Here is a 17,587-nt window from a genome sequence, read left to right as displayed (position 1 = left end):
TGAGAGCTGAAGCATGTGAGGATGGAGCTTGGCATGACACTGTGATGTGAATGGGGGGAATATATCCGGCTCTAGGGGTATTCCTGACACTCTCTATCTTACTCTGAATCATACCCGTCGTCTTCGTACTCTTCGCTGTCACTGCAGAGCACACAATGGCGTGACACTGCGATATCCTCTACCGAGGCTGAATCATCTCCGTCTTTACTCTCCTCATTTTCCCGTGTTTCGTAAACATTCCATCTCCAAAGATCAAAAGGAAAGGTGGCATCTTATACGGCAAGACTTATCTTTCTACTGCTAAGTTTCTATGGATATAGCTAAAGAAGGTTATATCTTAAGGTTATGGTCTCTCACAGCATTGTGTTTTACCGCTGTTATGTGGTTAATACGGTATTCTTTAATATTATGCCTCACAACTCCTCTTGGGGGCGTCATTGACATTAAGAATCAGGAATCTAAGATCCAGTTGCCACCGATACGAAAGCAATGGCTCGCGTCATCGACATCTTGGCCAAATCTATGCTTTATAGACCTCCTCTTCCAGCATATCAAACAAATCCAACACTTGTTCGTCCAGGAAAGGTAGCAAATTCGTAAAGATGAGACCCAACCTGCCTGCCTTGGGATCAATCCAGTAATACAGATTGAAAATACCCGCCCAAGTCCCGCTTCCCTCTCTCCTTCTATACGGCACGTCCTCGACGTTCATAAGAAATGACGATGACCAGCCTTTACGTATGCCAGGAAGAAACTCAAGGCTACGACTAGCAGATGGCTCATTCGAATTCCAGTAACCGACGGGATCACCCTCTGCTACAAAATCACAGGTACCATAGCCTGGAATGGCACGGGGTAGTTGATCGGTGAAGATATAATCCTTGACTGTGGAGGGCTTGAGGATCGTCACGCCTGACTGAGGGTGGGTTCCCCAGTTGAGGAGCGTCAAGAGGAATGCCGAGTACTCCTCGAGTGTCGATGTGAGGAATCCATCGCCATCTGGACGTGCATCCGGACCGGGAGGAGCTGGAGGAGTGGTTACAATGGTGCCGTTTGTGGCACGGATGTGGGAATACATCTCGGCAGTAATGAGGCCAGAGTCTCGGATGCCGAGGGGCTTGAAGATATGCGCTTCGAAATAATCATTTAGTCGCTGACCGGAGATAGCTTCCACTACCAATCCAAGCCAGATGGTGCCCGAGCCGTAGAACCAACCAGTGCCTGGATCGGCAGCGAGGGGGACCAGGGGAGGAGTCTGAGGAACATATTGAGCCCACTCCTCCCACTGGCGGATTTTGGAATTGATGAAAACATGCGGCTGGCCGGATGTATGGGTCATGATTTGAAGGATGGTTGCATTGGTATTGGGGTTGCGGAGGATTGGTTGCTCGTCGTCGGTGAAGCCCTCTAGTACGTCGAGGTCCCCAAATACCGGGAGATAGTCCTCGACTAGGTCATCGACGCTGAGTCTGCCCTGCTCGACCAGCTGGAGGGCAGCGGCGACAGTGACTGCCTTGGTCAGGGAAGCGATGCTCATCTTCGTAGACGGCGTGATGGGAGCTGAGGACGGGTCATTCACGTCAATGGTGCCCCATTCATTCTGAAAGATGACGCTGCCGTCCCTGTTAAGCGCGATGACAGCAACCCCCGGTACCCGTTTCTCGTGGACGGCAGTCCCAAAAGCTTCGTTCAGCCGTACGGATATACCAGAGGTCTCATCAGTGGTGTTGTTCAAGGTGGCGCAGCCAGGACCATGTGCCGGATGAGCGAGAGCAAATATGAAGGCCCCGCTAAGAACAAGGCAAGATGTCCAGATCATGGCGGCAAGGTGATATGAACACAATTGGATGTGAAATAAAATGCAACTTGATATGAGTGGAACAAAATCACTTGGTTGAAACTTGGTAGCCTTGAGCTAAAGAGCACCCTTTATACTAAACTTCGGGGTAATGTTGGTGTAATCTCAGGGGTAGCGCAACTGGGTTATATGATATTTCGACACCTTCACGGCAATCAAGGCTCTCCGGCCCTCGAAGACACAGATTGGTCATCGCTGGAGGTTGTAGTTAGGTCCACTGCAATCTTATGCAATGGAATCGCACATGAAGAGACCATCGAAGCATAAAGGAGTGGGTGGTCAGGCCCTCTTCGAGAAACCAGAACACCATCCAGGAGTAAACCCCCGCTCTCAACACCCTCTAAGCTTAGCAATCAAACCTGGTCGGCAGTTCTCTTGCATGGACGGACGCGTGGGCTGGAGACGGGATCTTTTTCCGCTGCATCACGGGCATGTGCGCCGGGGTAATTAAGAAGGCCGAAGGCCGAGAAGGGGCATTAGTTAAATTTAACCCCCCACCACCTTCGACCCGGAAAACTATATGTCACTACCCTACAACTAAAAGGTTTTTTTTATCAAAGTATTAGCCGGTCAGAAATTGCGATATGTCTCTTATCACGGTCTTCGGTGCCACTGGTGCCCAGGGCGGCTCCGTCGTCAGGCAGCTCCTGAAGGATCCCAAATGGAAAGTCCGAGGCATCACTCGTGATGTGAATTCGGAGAAGTCAAAGCAACTGGCTTCCCAGGTGAGCTTTTACCATCTTCTTCCCGCATGCCTGGCAGCTTCATTGCCCATTGTCACAGGTAGCTGATTCAACTCACTGCCAGGGTGTTGAGGTTATAGCTGCAGATCTCTTTAATGTGAAGAGTCTCGAGAGAGCCATTGAAGGCGCCGTCGGCATCTTCCTTGTGACCCTGTACTGGGAATTCATTGGGGAGCATGGCTTGGATGGAGCTGGAGAGCAAGAAGTGACCCAGTTCAAAAACCTGGCTCTGGCGGCATCAAAGTCTCCAACTTTGAAACACCTTGTGCTCAGCACTCTGCCCCCGGCGAGCAAGAGCTCTGGTGGAAAGTTCAAGGTGCCGCACTCGGACTACAAGGAGAAGGGCGCAGAATGGATTAGAAAGAACACCCCTGAACTTTGGGCCAAGTCATCCGAGTACTGGGCTGGCTTCTACACATCGAACCTCTGGACCCTTCCTTTCACTAAACCCGTCAAACCGGTGAGCCAACCCGAATCAAGTTCCATCTTGGAGAAAGGGGGGCTGTGCTGACTATGCGCTCCGTGGTAGCCACAATCTGGGGCCTATCTCTTTCTTCTTCCTTCAAAGCCTTCAGCGACGGTCTCCCTCGCGGGTGACTTGGACACAAACACTGGAATCATTGTTGAGGCTCTTTTCAAGGCTGGTTCCAAAGCATTCGACCGAATTGCCATGGGCACCACCGACCTGAGGCCCATAAGTGATCTTGCTGTTGTGTATGAAAAGGTCACAAGGAAACCCACCCGTTATGTTGAGGTCTCGGACGAAATTTTTGAAGCTCTCTATGGAATCTACGGCAGGGAGTTGGCCGCCCAGATGCGCTGGAGCGAGTCTGTGACTGACTGGGAAAACCTGGACCCCGGAAGGGTTATCAGCCATCAGGAGTTGGGAGTGGAAGGCAAGCTGGTTAATTTTGAGGAGGCACTTGTCGCGGCTAGGGATAAACTGGAGTGATCCCACAAGTTTGGATTGCAATCAGAGTACCTAATAAAGCTTCACTTGACTGGCAGCTAATGAACTCTGATGTCAATCCTGGGCCCTACTTCTCACTAGATGACACTTTTCAATAAATCTATGTAACCTGATAACACACACTCATGACTCATGTTAGTACCATCCGGACATGTCAGGCAAGAGGGAGAACCAAGGAATACCACCTTTAAACTCCCTGGCATCAAATGTGGTAGGTAGAGAACGGGCGGCATCAGAGTTAAATCCGTGCCATCTTCCTAAGCCCGAAGAATGCCTAAGGGTAGCGGCTTGGCTTCGTCAATGTGGACGTCCCCAGTTGGCAAAACCAGGAGTATCTCTCTTTCCAGGTCCATGATTTCAAGTTGTTCGGATTTGCCACCACCCACGCGCATCGCCTTCGGTAAACTCGCTTGTCCGAAACGCGAGATTGATTGATCTTAGTGGCGGAGAGCCTTGTCGCCGATGCCCGAGGGTCATTTACCCTAGCCCTAACCCGTCCGTATACCTCGGAATATCCTCAAACAGTGTGTCCCCTATCTCCCCATTCATAGACGCATTGCAATCCTCTTCAGACGAAAAGACAAGGTTGTCCTCACTTGTGGGGCTCTCTTCTCCAAGTTTAGCCACCTCCCAATCTATAAGCACTGGACCAAGGAGCTTCTGGGTCAACTCAATGTGCGCCGTTGTGTAGTACTCGAAGTCGAACTTTGCCTCCCAAGGATACAGGTCCTGAAGCCTTGAGGGTGAGCTTGTGTGTGGGACAAGGCGTGGTACAAAGCTCACCGTCCATATAACACCCATGGTTGATGAAACTCTTTAATTAGCTGAAGACTTCGATTCCTGCGGGGTTGGGTGGTTTGTGCCATGGGCTCTTCTTCAGGCTAATCCAAGTCCAACCACACTCCACTAGTGGGAAACTTGATATATATACTTTGATTGACTCTTCCGCACTCACTTGTCCCACACGAAGTAGCTAAGGCCTACGATGCATTCGGGGCGGCTTAGTTTGAGCAGCCTTAACGGGATCGGCCTCTTAGATGGTCAAGATGTTTACTAAGTTAGTTCATTCAACCTACGCTCGGAAGGAGGCTGCTCTTCATCCCTTATTCTTTGCTAAACTCCTTCTCTAAAATGACTGTTCATTGAACACGTCATAAGCTGCCTTTTTACACCTGGTTCGTGTCCGCTAACAGAGCCCTCTCGTCTCATCATCATCTTGGTTCTCTCCTTCCATGTTTCTCGTTTCGGAATATCAGCTTTGATGAGTGGCTGAGCCACCCAGAAATCAGGATGATAGGTCCCGGATTCATCAAGTCACACCTGTCATTACTCCGGCGTGACCAGCCGGCTATTTTTCCCATCAGGCTCGCTTTCGAATAGCCTCGGTTTGCTTCATCATGACTGGGGGTCTGTCTGAGTAATTCTCGATGTCTTCGAGAAGTTTGGCCCCGCTGGTGCTCTGCATCAAAGTCTCCCGCTCCTTCGCACTCGTAAAGACTAGCATGGCCAGTACCTGGAATGGCGCTGCCTGGTCATCCCCGAATTTCACGGCCTTCCAGTCTGACAGGACGTGTTCAAAAAGCTCTTCAGCTAAAGGCAAGTGTCTCTTGGTGTAGTACTCGAAATCTAATGTGCATTCGTGAGGATATAAAATCTGTCATCTTGAGCTGCTGTCCTGGAAGGAAGAAATGGCACAGCGACCAACCTTCCATGTGACTGTCATGCTGTTTTCCTGATTGGAGTTTTTTGCGTAAATTAACCTGCCAGAAGATGATAAGTGCCCCTCCATCCCTTCGGTTTTAAGGTCCCGCCAACAAGCTTAATGGCCACGGACTTTACAAGTCTTCTCCCCGTCCGACAAAGGATGGCGCATGGCTTGTCCGCTAACTTTGGTGCATCACACCCCACAGAAGCAAATGGTGGGGGGTGGAATCGCTTCTGTTCACCCGGGCGTGTGAGTAATGACTCAACTCAAGTCAGTTTGACCCCTTGAAGGCTTCTGCTGTAGTAACTGGTACAACTGAAAGCGGATGGTCAACGGCTATCGTGGGAGTCCGCTCAACTCGCGGCATATTCTCGTCCCGAGAGTCCGCATGTAATCTATATATAATGTGAGAACTTAGTACTGCTCAATCTTTAAGATTATCATTATTTTTTAACTCAAGGACTGCACAATATCTTGGCCTCAATCTGTCACTGCAACCCCAGCCTTCCTGCCTCAACCATCATCGCCATGGCATCTTTCTCGAACAATGTGATCGCCATCACGGGTAAGCGGAGTACTCCATCCCGTATCATCAATGGCTTGCTGATAGAGACGCAGGAGCTGCATCTGGGATGGGCTTCGAAATTGCGAAGATACTCATAGTCAAGGGGGCGGCACTTTCTCTCGCTGATGTACAGGAGACTGCTTTGGAGTCCGCAGCAGTGGAACTCAGAAAACTCGGCGGACCCGACGCTGTTGTACTGACCACACGGGTCAATGTCACAGTCCGCTCCGATGTTGATGCTTGGATTCAAACCACAGTTTCTAAGCTGGGCGGTCTCCACCGTGCTGTTAATTTCGCGGGCGTCATTGACGATAACATGGGTGCTATGAACCTGGATGCCCAGGATGATTCAGGGTATGACTTTGTCATGGATGTGAACGTCCGTGGTGTCTGGAACTGTATGCGAGCCCAGCTGGGCCATATGCAGCCAGGTGCTTCCATTGTCAATGCATCCAGCGCAGCGGGCCTGATCGGGTTTGCTGGCGGCGCTGCTTACACTGCAAGCAAGCATGCCGTTAGTGGCCTCACTCGAAGCACCGCTAAGGAATTCGGCTCGAAGAATATCAGGGTGAACGCGGTTGCACCGTAAGTATTACGTGTTCTTATTTAATACCCGTTCAGTTACTAACCTTCTATTAGAGGGTATATTATCACGCCAATGACAGACAAAGCAGTCACTGTAATGGGCCTCGGTCCAGGTGAAATGGGACCCGTCAAGGCCAGCGCGCTTGGTCGGCCCGGCCAGCCTGAAGAAGTTGCCAAGTTGGTTGTGTTCCTGCTCAGCGACGAAGCTTCTTACCTGACAGGCACGGTCATCCCAGTTGACGGGGGCCTCATCTGCTAGCTAAAATGATGTCAGAAGCACTTTGCGGTTTACTCGAGTGTATTGGGGCTCACAGACTGAGTTGTGAGGCTAGGGTACAAATTGAAAACAACATCATGATCGAAATCGGTTTCAAATCCGTGTTATGCATCGAGTAACTACAACGTAAACCAAAGTAACCCGCAAACTTGTTGTCATGTCGTTTTGTACCTTGAAATGAAGAAGCCGCTTCTCCGAGGTTGAACAATATCGCGAAGATAGTGAAGCTCTCATGGACGAAGCTTTGTTTTCTTGCCTGACCTGAGAGCCAACTTCATGGAACTTTGCGTCTCAGAGTGTGTATAAAATAAGATCACGAGATTGTTCCCACTTTTATCCATGAACTATGCACAAAGGAGACTGACTCGGCGTGGCTGACTCAACGACCGAGGCACGCCTCCGTATGATTGACTCAGTAGCGTTGACTCAATCTCCACCACTGTGGCTTCGCCTGCGTGGGGTATCCCTGCATGACTACCTAAATTTGACTTGATTGACAAAGGCTGGCTGACTCAGTTAAGAAACACTCGGGGTATTAATGGGGGGCTGAAAGTGTCCAATGAACCATTGGAGGCTAAGAACGATCACGAGCCGAAAAGACACGACCAACAGCTCGACCCAGAGTCGGTGGAAAACGAACAGTCAACGCGATTCAAAGGCCAGATACCACCCGAGCTTAGGGTTAGACAACTCTCCAATAAAACAGTGAAGCAGATGGAGTTATCACCATGCCGAAGTCCACCTCCATTGCGGATATTTCCCGAAGAACAAAGGATCTAGTTTCCACCTCGCCAAGTCCGAGAGTTCACCAATCAGTCGCTGAAAGCCCCATGTCGGCGAGTCCTGCGTGTTTTCCATGTTGATGGCGAAGTGTTCGCCTACGTCGAGCAAAACTCCAAATGCGGCGTCCGGGTCAACAAATGATAATTTGATGATCTCCTCTCGAAGGTCCGGCCTGCATAGGAAACCAGCGTCAGTGGCCAGTCAAATGTGGAATGTCTTCCGAAGAAGTGAGAAAAATGAAAAGGACCAGCATGTAGGCCTCGTACCACACCACTTGATCCATTACGCCCAGGTGCTCAACCTCTCGTTGCAACCTTGTCGGACGCATCCATGATGGTAACTCTTCATAGGCCGTCTGATCGAGAGTCACTTGCCACTAACCCGCAGGAGCCGACGGAAGCTTAAGATTAGTCTCTGCTCCTTAGAAATTGGGGGGGCGGGGGGCGTTGGGCGTTCACAGATATGCGTGGAAACGCCTGGCCTCAGAGGTGCCGACTCACCCGGAAGAATAGGTAGAGGATCCAGTACGACGCGAAAAACTCGAAAGGCTTATTTTTCTTTTTCAACGGATCCTTGTATAGCTTCAGCTGGCGGGACAGCGGATTCGGCGAATCATCCAACAGGAAGTCCGCAATAGTTGGTGGCCCAATGTCGCAAACATGAGCTCGCGCCGCGTTAAGTATCTGATGCAGATGATAATCACACGGCAGCGGCGGCACGATAACTTTCGAAGCGCTCCAGTGGGTGGGCATACTAGCTTGGAGTGACAGAACCCACGGGGGCGGAGAGTCCCAGAAAGGGGCCCACTGCTGGCCGCCTCCCGAGTCCAGAAGATCAAAAAGTATCCCGTCTGGATCGAGGGACTCTGCTTGCCTCTGTTCGGACACGAGTGTGAACATGGAGGGAGGGGGGTTGACCTCACATGTAGGTTGCTGCGACGGGAGCGAAGTGATGCGCTCTGGGAGAGAGTGCGCGCCGGTATCAGCAGCCGCCTGTCCTGGCGGCACGGGGGAGGTAGGGCATGGTGGTGCGGCACAGGCTACATTGAGTGCCAATGCTCGTTGCTGTGTTTGAGGGTCGTCGGTGGACCCCGTCATAACTTCGTCTTCTGCTGGCGATTGACGTGTTGATGTGGCGAAGGTCAACAGCAGCTCAGACCGGGCAGAGCGGGATCCCAGCACTTGGTCTGCCGCTGGACATTCATTGTCCGACGTGGCCACGTCTTTCTCCGATTGACAGACTTGTTTGCTCAAATCGACAAGGGGCTTTGGACTGGTGCCCGCCAAAACGGACCCCCGGGTCCTCCTTCGGCCAAGAACCTCGGCCAGGTCGTCTAGAAGGGCATTGGTCCGGTCCAGCTGGATGGATGCGGCGGGTCAGCAGCGCTCTGAAGGGGATCTTCATGTGTCCTGTGGCTGCCAGTGCGGATGATGCGAGGGCAACTGGGAATGGGGCGCCTACCTCCTGACGCAGTTGAGCGTTCTCTTCTATGAGTTGAGTTATCTGGCCACTGCTACCCTCCTTTAATAAGAGTAGCTGAGCCTCCAGTTCGGCAATGTAGTTCCTCTGTCGCTGCCGATGTCGTTGTTGTGCCACGCGGTCCGTGTGCCTCTTCTTATCAGCGCGCGAACGCTCATTCTGCGGTGCCGGACCCGCATCTTCCGATCCTGCTCGATCCATGATATTGAATCCTACTCGCATGTGTGGTCGGCGTTCTGACAGGTGCTGATGTGTGAGGTGGTTGAACCTTGGAAATCGGAGACGGGGTCCTGTTGGTTGCCGGAAGATGGGGAAATCGCATGGGGCGAGTGGAGTTAGGGCAACTATCTCCGAGTGGGCATCGTTTGCTCGCCTGATGTCACGGGGTACGGTCCACGGGTGGCTGATGGTATCCTTAGCAGGTTGACTCGAGGCTAGAGGGAGCTCTGTCAGATCTTCTCCCTAGGTTTCGGCTTCTTATTGTAATCAATTGCCGTAATCTAGGGAAGTATAAAACCCCCTTTTCTCCTCATTGTGCATACCCTAAATACTCGCCTTTCTCATACCACCACAGTCAAGTTCACTATAGTCACCCATTAACAAAAGTTTTCTCATCTCTACTCTCATGATGTCTCGGTACGAATCAAAGGAAGCCATTTTGGAGCTTGGGAGGACGCAGTGAGTACCTTCGAGGACACATTGTCGGGAATATTTAAGGACATACTCTAAACGAATTATGATGATTTCAAGTCCCGAGTTTGCTGAGGTAAGAGACATACGCACCCCTCACCCACGATTACTGACTTTAAACCAGTTTCTTGCGCAAGCTGGCGATGTCCCAAACCCCCCGATGTCTGCCATGGCAGCGGCTTTCAAGCAGAACCCACCTCCTAAGCCACCATCCACAGAGATCGAGTACACAACGGAGATCCCTATGCGAGACGGATACTTGAGCGAGCTTCGCATCCATCATCCAAGCAAGTCATCGACCGATACTCGGGCCATGTTCGTCTTGATACATGGCGGCGGCTTCTGCCTAGGAAACAACTTTATCCACAGCTACCAATCGCGGGCTATCGCGTCGCTCCATGATGTCACCGTCGTCAATCTTTCGTATCGTCTTGCTCCGGAACACAAATTCCCTGCCGGTCCCAATGATGTCTGGGACTCTATGAAATGGTTGAGCCAAGAGGGCAATGCAAAAGAGCTCGGGTGTGACCTCTCGCTTGGATTTTACATTGGCGGTGTATCTGCTGGTGGAAACCTGTCCGCGGTCACGGCACAGCGATGGGTGTCAGAGAAGTGTATGCCCAAGCTCACAGGGGTCTGGGCGTCCATTCCTTACGTCTTAGAGGAAGAGATCGTACCCATTCAGTACAAGGGCTTCTATCTCGCCAGGAAGCAGAATGCCGACGCTATGGTCATCAACAAGGACGCGATGGACTTTGTGCTAGACGCGTACAATCCGGATATATCGTCGCCGGCTTTCTCTCCCTTTCGAGCCGAGCATCCACACACCGGAATGCCACCCGTCTACATTCAGGTTGCAGGCCAGGACCCGCTCAGGGACGATGGACTCATTTATGAGAAAGCCCTGCGTGCTCACGGGGTGCCGACGAGACTGGAAGTGTACCCTGGTCTTCCTCATGCATTTGATGGTATGTTTCGGGAGCTGAAGGTTTCGCGGAAGAGCATGTTCGACACTTTGATGGGGATTGGCTGGCTCACAAAGAAGAATCTTGATCGTGAACTGTGTGAGAAGCTGGTTGAAGAGTCATATATGGCCACGCCCTCCGTGCGGCCGATTTGAGGCGGAGAACGGTTTGGTGTTTATAGTATCCATGGATTGTCAAGAGATAGAAGAATGGAGAGTTATGTGGTTGTACATTTCATTGGGTATTGATAGTGTAACGGGTCAGACGGTGAGTGCGAAAAAAAGGAAAAAGGGCCACTGTGATACACACCACTTCGCGGAGCGTGCGGAAGGCCACAAGGGTCAGGGGTATACCAAATGTCACGAGCCCGGATTCTCTGATGGGTCTGATTGGATGTCCGGATCCCGCCCCCATATGAGCGGCCCCCAAAGTCTTTCAAGAACAATATTATTCGTAACTGGAGGCTAGCTAAGCTTGACCTTGCAACAAATCTCCCCCAGTTTTTGATATGGCGGGGAACCTAGTCAATACCCAAGAGCTAAGCTATGTCGATCCCCCAAATATCGAAACCTATAAGAAGCACAGATTCTCCTTGGTGGAAAAACAGTACCCAGACCGGGCCAATTTAGCTAGAACCTTGACCTCTCGGCATCGTATATCCGAACCTTGTAGGAGATAAAACCTTCTGGCGTTATGTTCCTCAATCGTGATTTGTGGATTAACGGAGTCATGCGATCCATTATCCCACTTTCTACGTCTTTTTTCTACCCAGGCCTTGTTCAAAGCGTATGCCATGAACTGTTACCAGTGGCTTGCATGGGATACAAATAGAGTAGAATGTACCTCCCCCATGTATCATATCATGTCAAAATCAGGATGAGCTCTTCTTTCTTTTTACCAGAATTTACGTTTCATGATGACACCCATCTTCAAGGCTTTGCTCGTCGCACAGGCTCTCTTCCATACTGTGGCTACACACCACTCCAAGGGCCCTGTTGACACATACAAGAAATGTCAGAGACAGACGCATCGTCCCACTGAAGGCTGCCCTCCGGGTACTCTATATGTTGCCAGGGATGATGCTCGAGCTCATTTCAATTCCGTCCAGGACGCTATCGACTCATTCGGCAACACCACTACTCCTGGATACATTCTTATTGCTCCGGGTAACTACACAGAGCAGCTGAATGTGACGCGAAGGGGTCCTCTACACTTGATTGGAATGTCCAATAAACCATGGAAGCACGAATTATACGCGGACATTGATGTCAACACTACGGCACAGAATGACGTTCAGATTTGGTGGAACTCAGCCAACCACAACGTTTCGTTTCCTGATAACGTCTACACCGGCGTCTTGACGATCGGTCCTAACCTCAATGCCACTCTCACTGGTTCGGGTCCCACTGGCTTCCCAGTTCCAGTTGACACTCCCTTTGGATGCACCGATTTCCGCGCTTACAATATTGATTTTCGAAACGAGTATATTCCTTACTCATACGGACCAGCACATGCGTTGGGTGTGAGTAGAGCCAATGCCGGCTTTTACTCTTGCGGCTTCTATAGCTACCAAGATACTGTGAGTACTTACTCATGCTCATGAGCAGTGCATTTGACTGATGCGATGTGTAAAACAGGTTTATGTTGGAAAGCTTGGAAATGCCTTCTTCTACGACAGCGTCATTGCAGGACAAACAGACTTCCTCTATGGGTTCGGAACGGCCTACATTGACCGTTCAACGCTCTCACTCCGCAGCTGCGGTGGTGGAATCACGGCTTGGAAGGGCACAAATACGACCTTCACCAACAAGTACGGTGTCTATATCAATGACGCCCAAGTCATTGCGGCAAACTCTACTGTAGCGAAGGATGTCGTGGGAAAGTGTGCCCTCGGTAGGCCTTGGAACTCACAACATCGTTCCATTTTTATGAAGTCGTACTTTGACACCAGTATCAATCCCGCTGGCTACATCATCTGGAGCAAGGATACACCGCGTGTCGATACCTATACTTTCATGGCTACCTGGAAGAACTATGGCCCTGGCTACGACGAGAAGGCCGAGGCGGAAAGTAATGTTACTCTTGTGCTAACAGACACCGAAGTCGCCCCATACCGTTTGCCCGTGGATGTCTTTCAAACTCCGGATGGCAAGTTTGGTAATGTGCATTGGATCGATCGAAAGAGCTTGTGATGCTGTGGAAGTTAGGGGCAGTTCCAGGATGAGTAAGAATTAAGCTTAAATCCCACCTACAATTTGTAATACCATTTGAGAACCACCTTAGGCCATCGAGCATCGATAAGATCCAGGAACATGACGATCTTCTGGCTCACTTAACCCATCGAGGGCCGGGCTCCAACTATAATAAAGAACACATTCCAGGAACATGACAACCTTTTTTTAGTTGCAATGCCACAAGGAACACGTCTCTCGCTCCGTGGGCTAGGTACTCAAACTACTCCTACCAGCAGACAGAATTCACAGACGGAGTGGTCTGCTGGGTCTTCTGGCAGTGGTGCTGGCTGCGGTGAAGATGATGATTCTGCTGCGTCGATGAGTCTGGTTAGTTTTGTTGAGCTCTCTGTGTCTGGCTTTGTGATGGTTGTCCTAATATAGTCGGGCACCAGTATTATCAATTACCAGAAAATATTGAGAATCGCTTGATATCACACTATTGACATCAACTCATGGTTTGGTAGAGATGTTTACTTCGCTAAGGCATCAAGCCAGCCTGTTGCTTTTCCAAATTTCAAATGCTATGTAGACAACGCTTGCTACTCATAATGATCTACTGTCCAAGTCCCAGATCCTTGATGATGATATCAGCCGCCTTCTCACCAATCATAATTGCCGTGTTATTTGTGTTGGCACCGACGTTAGCCGGGGCAATACTCAAGTCGGCAAGCTTGAGACCCTTTGTTCCCCAGACGTTCAGACGTTCATCGACAACGCCGAACTCATCGCGGGGAGCCATCCGGCAGGTGGCGATGGAGTGCCATGTAGTCCCGACGTTCTCACGCACCCATTGCTCAATAGCTTTGTCGTCCTCGGCAGAATACTCAACGTCCTTAACGTTAGAGAGCGACTGCTTAAGGTCCACACACGCAGCTCGGGAGCCTTCGGGGAAGGCCGGGTGGCCGGGGGCGATTTCACCACGGTACATCTCGGTGCGGCGCATAATCTCTCGGGATTTCTTATAAGCCCAAACCTGCTTCTTGAGGTCAATGTCGTTCTCGTCGTTGAGGTAGCCGACGTCAAAGTCCAAGGGGTCATTGACATTCGGTCCTGTAATGTGTATGTGACCTCGGGAGTAGGGGTACGCTGTGTAGTTTCCTACGGTAACGTACTGCTCCTCTGGCACACTGGAAGGGTCACCCAAGAAGCTGTTCTCTGGTTAGCTTTGCCTTCATGATTTCTATGAGAAAACTTACCAAGAAACAACACCCATCAGCATAATGGGCCTGTTAGGGGCGTTCTTAAAATCCTTGTCCCATGCTTTTTGGAAGTCGGGACCCAAAGCTGCAACCTCAGCATCCGTAGGTCGGAGCTTGGAGGAGATATCAATCGAATTCCAGCCGAGGACCTTATCCTTTGAGTCGATAAGCTCCTGGCGCTTCTCGGGGTGTCGAAGAACTCTGTCAATTGTCTCGTGGGGCTGGAGACTTGTCTTGTAAGGATACAAGATCAACTGATGATCCTGGTACTCGTGGCCAACGCCAGGCAAGTCGACCTTAACAGGAACACCGGCCCTCTTAAGAATGCTAGGGTCGCCAAGACCAGATCGCTCAAGTATGGGTGGTGTACCACAGGCACCACCCGACACAACGACAAGCTTGCGGGCCTTAACAGTCAACTTAGGATGTTGAGTAGGGCCAATTTCAGCCTGGAAGGCAGGGTTAGGTGTGTACTCGACACCAATAGCGCGCTTGTCATCATCGAGAAGCACTCGGACGACCTTGGACTCGACCAGCACATGTAGGTTGGGGTACTTGGCGTCGGTGAGCTTGTCCTGGACATAGACGGTGGCAGTGTCTTGTCGCTTGCCCTCCTTAGAGACATAGCGAAGCCAGCGCTCGTAACCGTTGTTGTGGTCTAGCGACTGCAGGTCCTGGATCTCGGGCCAACCGACTTGGGATGCAGCCTTGATGAAGTCGCTCTCCAAACCGGTAGAGCGGAATGTACCGTCACTGACGTGGACGGGGCCGTTATAACCATGCGCAGAGGGGTCACCTCGGCCATGATATGTCTCAAGCTAGGTAGGGAAGTGTCAGTATGAAGGATCATTATGGTCGTGAACAAATAATGGCGCACCTTCTTGAGGAAAGGCAGGATCTCATCGGCTGACCATCCGGGTGTCTTCCATGAATCAAAGTCCTCGCGCTGTGCCCGAGTATACATCATAAAGTTGATGGACGAACCACCGCCGAGCGTACCACCTGAGGGAACAATGCATTCTCGTCCGGCGAGCTTCTCAGACTTGTTTCCCTTGTAGAAGATGGTTGTCTTGGAAGTGGGCAGGAGGTGGTCCAGGAAGAAGACGGGGTGCTCAATATTGGCAACACCCTTGTTATCCGGACCTCCCTCGATGAGGAGAATGGACAGGCTGGGGTCCGCCTCTGCTAGACGACCAGCTACGACGCAAGCTGCCGTGCCACCTGTGGGAGGGTCAGCTTCCTGAGGGACCGTAATTGGGGTAAGAGACGAGGATTACCTCCGGCGATGATGACGTCGACCTCGTCGAGGTTCTCGGCAAGCTTAGTGTAGAGACCCATGCTTAATACGTGGCTCTGCTATGTAAATCAGGATTTCGGAGTTGAGTATTCCTTGGGGGTTGTGTGGTAGTTTCTTGTCTCCCCCTCAAGAGGCTCTTGTAAGTTATATGCATCTGCCTCGTCTCCCCCCCCTTGCATGTGTCGTCTGAGTCGCCAAGCCCCGTTCATGCGAATATCCATTCCTGGTCTGACCTCCGGTCCTGCTCTCGTTCTGTGACCCTTGCCTTATTTTGAGGGGCTGAGTAGTGGTCCCTCTAAGGAGAAGCCGGGGTTTTGGGGTAGCATCGCTAAGTGTTTTACAGATGGTCTGCGGAGCGACTGGTTAGTTGGGCTTAGATCCAGCGGAGAGGCCCGTTGGGACGCTCGTACTTGTGTGGTGCTCCGTGGGACCCGGGGATTACGGAGCCCCCTCCCGGCCCCCGGAGAGCCACTTTCGCGAAATTATTGGCGATCATGGATGACACAGACAAACTCCACCGGAGCAGCAACCAACAGCGCTGATATCTGCGCTCTGGATTGCTTTAGTCGGGGCCCGTCTTTCGCTGTGTATGGTGCCACATGTAAAGCCAGGGGCAGCACTATGTGACGGTTACATTGCAGGCCAGCAGGCTGGTCGTCGTGTGGGCGTAACAGATTTCTGACTAGATCGTTCAAGTGGGTGGCCGAAGAAGGTCGGCGAACATGGATTGCGCATTCTAGTTGGCCTAGCCTAGTCTCAGAATTGGAGAGAAATTATGTCTATGAATTTTGTACGCTTCTAATAATAACGACGATTCTAATGCATTTGCTTAATGGTCTAATTTCCCGAGTCCAGCCATTCCCGTTCTCGACACAAAGACTATCGTTTCCCGTTACACGCTGTTTTAGAAAGAGAATATCGACGCGAAGCGTCGCCGCTTTTGTGGAGGGTAGCTCAGGCTCACCTCAGGCGCAGCTCAGCCGGTCCTCACCCCGGCTCAGGTGCCCCCACCTGAAGATCCAAAAGTACCTTCCACACAAGCATGGGTATCCGAAATCATAACCCTCCAACTCCAGTCGAGCGCGCAATCGTTGACCTGGAGGTGCAAGCGGAGGGGCCTAGGAGGGTCTCGTCTCATCTGGCGGGTGGAATAGCTGCACTGCCCAGAATGTCTGCCTAGGATTCGTTTACGTTCTCTATAAGACGGCGCTATCGCCCGTCATTTCCCACATCAACCCTCAGCTTGAATCCCTTCGCTGCACCTCACTCAATCCTTTTCGAGCTCTTTATTTCTCTTTCAATACACTACACCTAATGTCTCTCAAAAGACAACCAGGGCGGAAGGCCCAAGACCCTGATGAGCTGGTCGAGCGGGCAATACTGAACGGCCTTTCGCACGACCGTTCCCAACTTGATCCGCATCCGGTGAGAAGGAATTTGAGGGAACGAACCAAGGAGAGATACAACCGGGAGCTCATATTGTGGGAAGCGTAAGTAGTATTTTACCATCACTAGAGAGTGGCTAATTTGTCTCTAGGTATGAGAGGAGGTTCCCAGGGTCGACGCCACAGGATATGCAAACTTTGAAACATTTTGCTGAGTTCCTTGGGCGGTCCAAGTTGGGTAGGCTCCCTCAGGAAGACGGGCAAAAGATACCCACAGCGGGCAGCATTCGTGGTGCAATGCGAAGGTTCTGCAACGCATGGGAACGTGCAAATCATGCGTATATCTCTCTTGATGTTAAGTTGTCTATGGCTCCGGTATGTCCTCCTAAGGATTTCTACGTGGAAAGCTTTCTTGTTGACGAAACCAAGTACATTGAAGGGGAGCTTGCAAAGAACATAGGTCTCCTGAAGGGAAAGAAAGGTCTGAGGAAGAAGGCTTTCATCACCATCGAGAACTACGTTCATATGCAGAATCGCCTTTGGACCAACGATTTCCACGACTACGTTCACGAAGGAAGCCGAGTTGACAATGCGAACCTACTAAACACTCACTGCTTTACCTCCGCGAGGTGTCAGGAGATATGCCAGGCAAGATATCAAGTAAGACGCTCACCAGTGGAGTTTGGTTGATTCTAACTTATATCAGGATATGCAGTGTATCTTATCATGGAAAGATGGACGCCCAGAGTTCCGTTTGAAGTTCACAAGAGAAATCTGTAAAGCGACAGATATAAACCAGTACGTCACTCAACATTAGTGATTATTTCTAGCCCTAAGATTGTACAGGCCGGA

General features: G+C 51.0%; 5 protein-coding genes across 5 annotated transcripts; 4 read left to right on the top strand and 1 right to left on the bottom strand.

Annotated features, from left to right (window-relative positions):
* Positions 1 to 2,442: 2,442 nt before the first annotated feature.
* Positions 2,443 to 3,553, top strand: NCS57_01191700 (HSCARG dehydrogenase; the record flags this gene model as incomplete). Its single annotated transcript, XM_053061611.1, has 3 exons — positions 2,443 to 2,583; positions 2,642 to 3,061; positions 3,131 to 3,553. The coding sequence occupies 3 exons, from the start codon at positions 2,443 to 2,445 to the stop codon at positions 3,551 to 3,553; spliced, it is 984 nt and encodes a 327-aa protein (XP_052908139.1).
* Positions 3,554 to 5,804: 2,251 nt separating this feature from the next.
* NCS57_01191600 (uncharacterized protein) lies at positions 5,805 to 6,685 on the top strand (the record flags this gene model as incomplete). The annotated part of the gene is made up of 3 exons (XM_053061610.1): positions 5,805 to 5,841; positions 5,895 to 6,426; positions 6,481 to 6,685. The coding sequence occupies 3 exons, from the start codon at positions 5,805 to 5,807 to the stop codon at positions 6,683 to 6,685; spliced, it is 774 nt and encodes a 257-aa protein (XP_052908138.1).
* Positions 6,686 to 9,701: 3,016 nt separating this feature from the next.
* NCS57_01191500 (Abhydrolase-3 domain-containing protein) lies at positions 9,702 to 10,775 on the top strand (the record flags this gene model as incomplete). Its single annotated transcript, XM_053061609.1, has 2 exons — positions 9,702 to 9,731; positions 9,780 to 10,775. 2 exons carry the CDS (start codon positions 9,702 to 9,704, stop codon positions 10,773 to 10,775), a joined length of 1,026 nt encoding a protein of 341 aa, XP_052908137.1.
* A 758-nt stretch (positions 10,776 to 11,533) lies between these two features.
* On the top strand, positions 11,534 to 12,812 carry NCS57_01191400 (Pectinesterase domain-containing protein; the record flags this gene model as incomplete). The annotated part of the gene is made up of 2 exons (XM_053061608.1): positions 11,534 to 12,199; positions 12,258 to 12,812. 2 exons carry the CDS (start codon positions 11,534 to 11,536, stop codon positions 12,810 to 12,812), a joined length of 1,221 nt encoding a protein of 406 aa, XP_052908136.1.
* Positions 12,813 to 13,407: 595 nt separating this feature from the next.
* On the bottom strand, positions 13,408 to 15,391 carry NCS57_01191300 (uncharacterized protein; the record flags this gene model as incomplete). The annotated part of the gene is made up of 4 exons (XM_053061607.1): positions 13,408 to 14,002; positions 14,051 to 14,871; positions 14,931 to 15,274; positions 15,331 to 15,391. 4 exons carry the CDS (start codon positions 15,389 to 15,391, stop codon positions 13,408 to 13,410), a joined length of 1,821 nt encoding a protein of 606 aa, XP_052908135.1.
* Between the last annotated feature and the right edge of the window lie 2,196 nt (positions 15,392 to 17,587).

The sequence above is a fragment of the Fusarium keratoplasticum genome, chromosome 10 (genome assembly GCF_025433545.1).
Source record: "Fusarium keratoplasticum isolate Fu6.1 chromosome 10, whole genome shotgun sequence".
NCBI lineage: Eukaryota > Fungi > Ascomycota > Sordariomycetes > Hypocreales > Nectriaceae > Fusarium > Fusarium keratoplasticum.
This window is presented reverse-complemented; position numbering and strand designations above follow the sequence as displayed.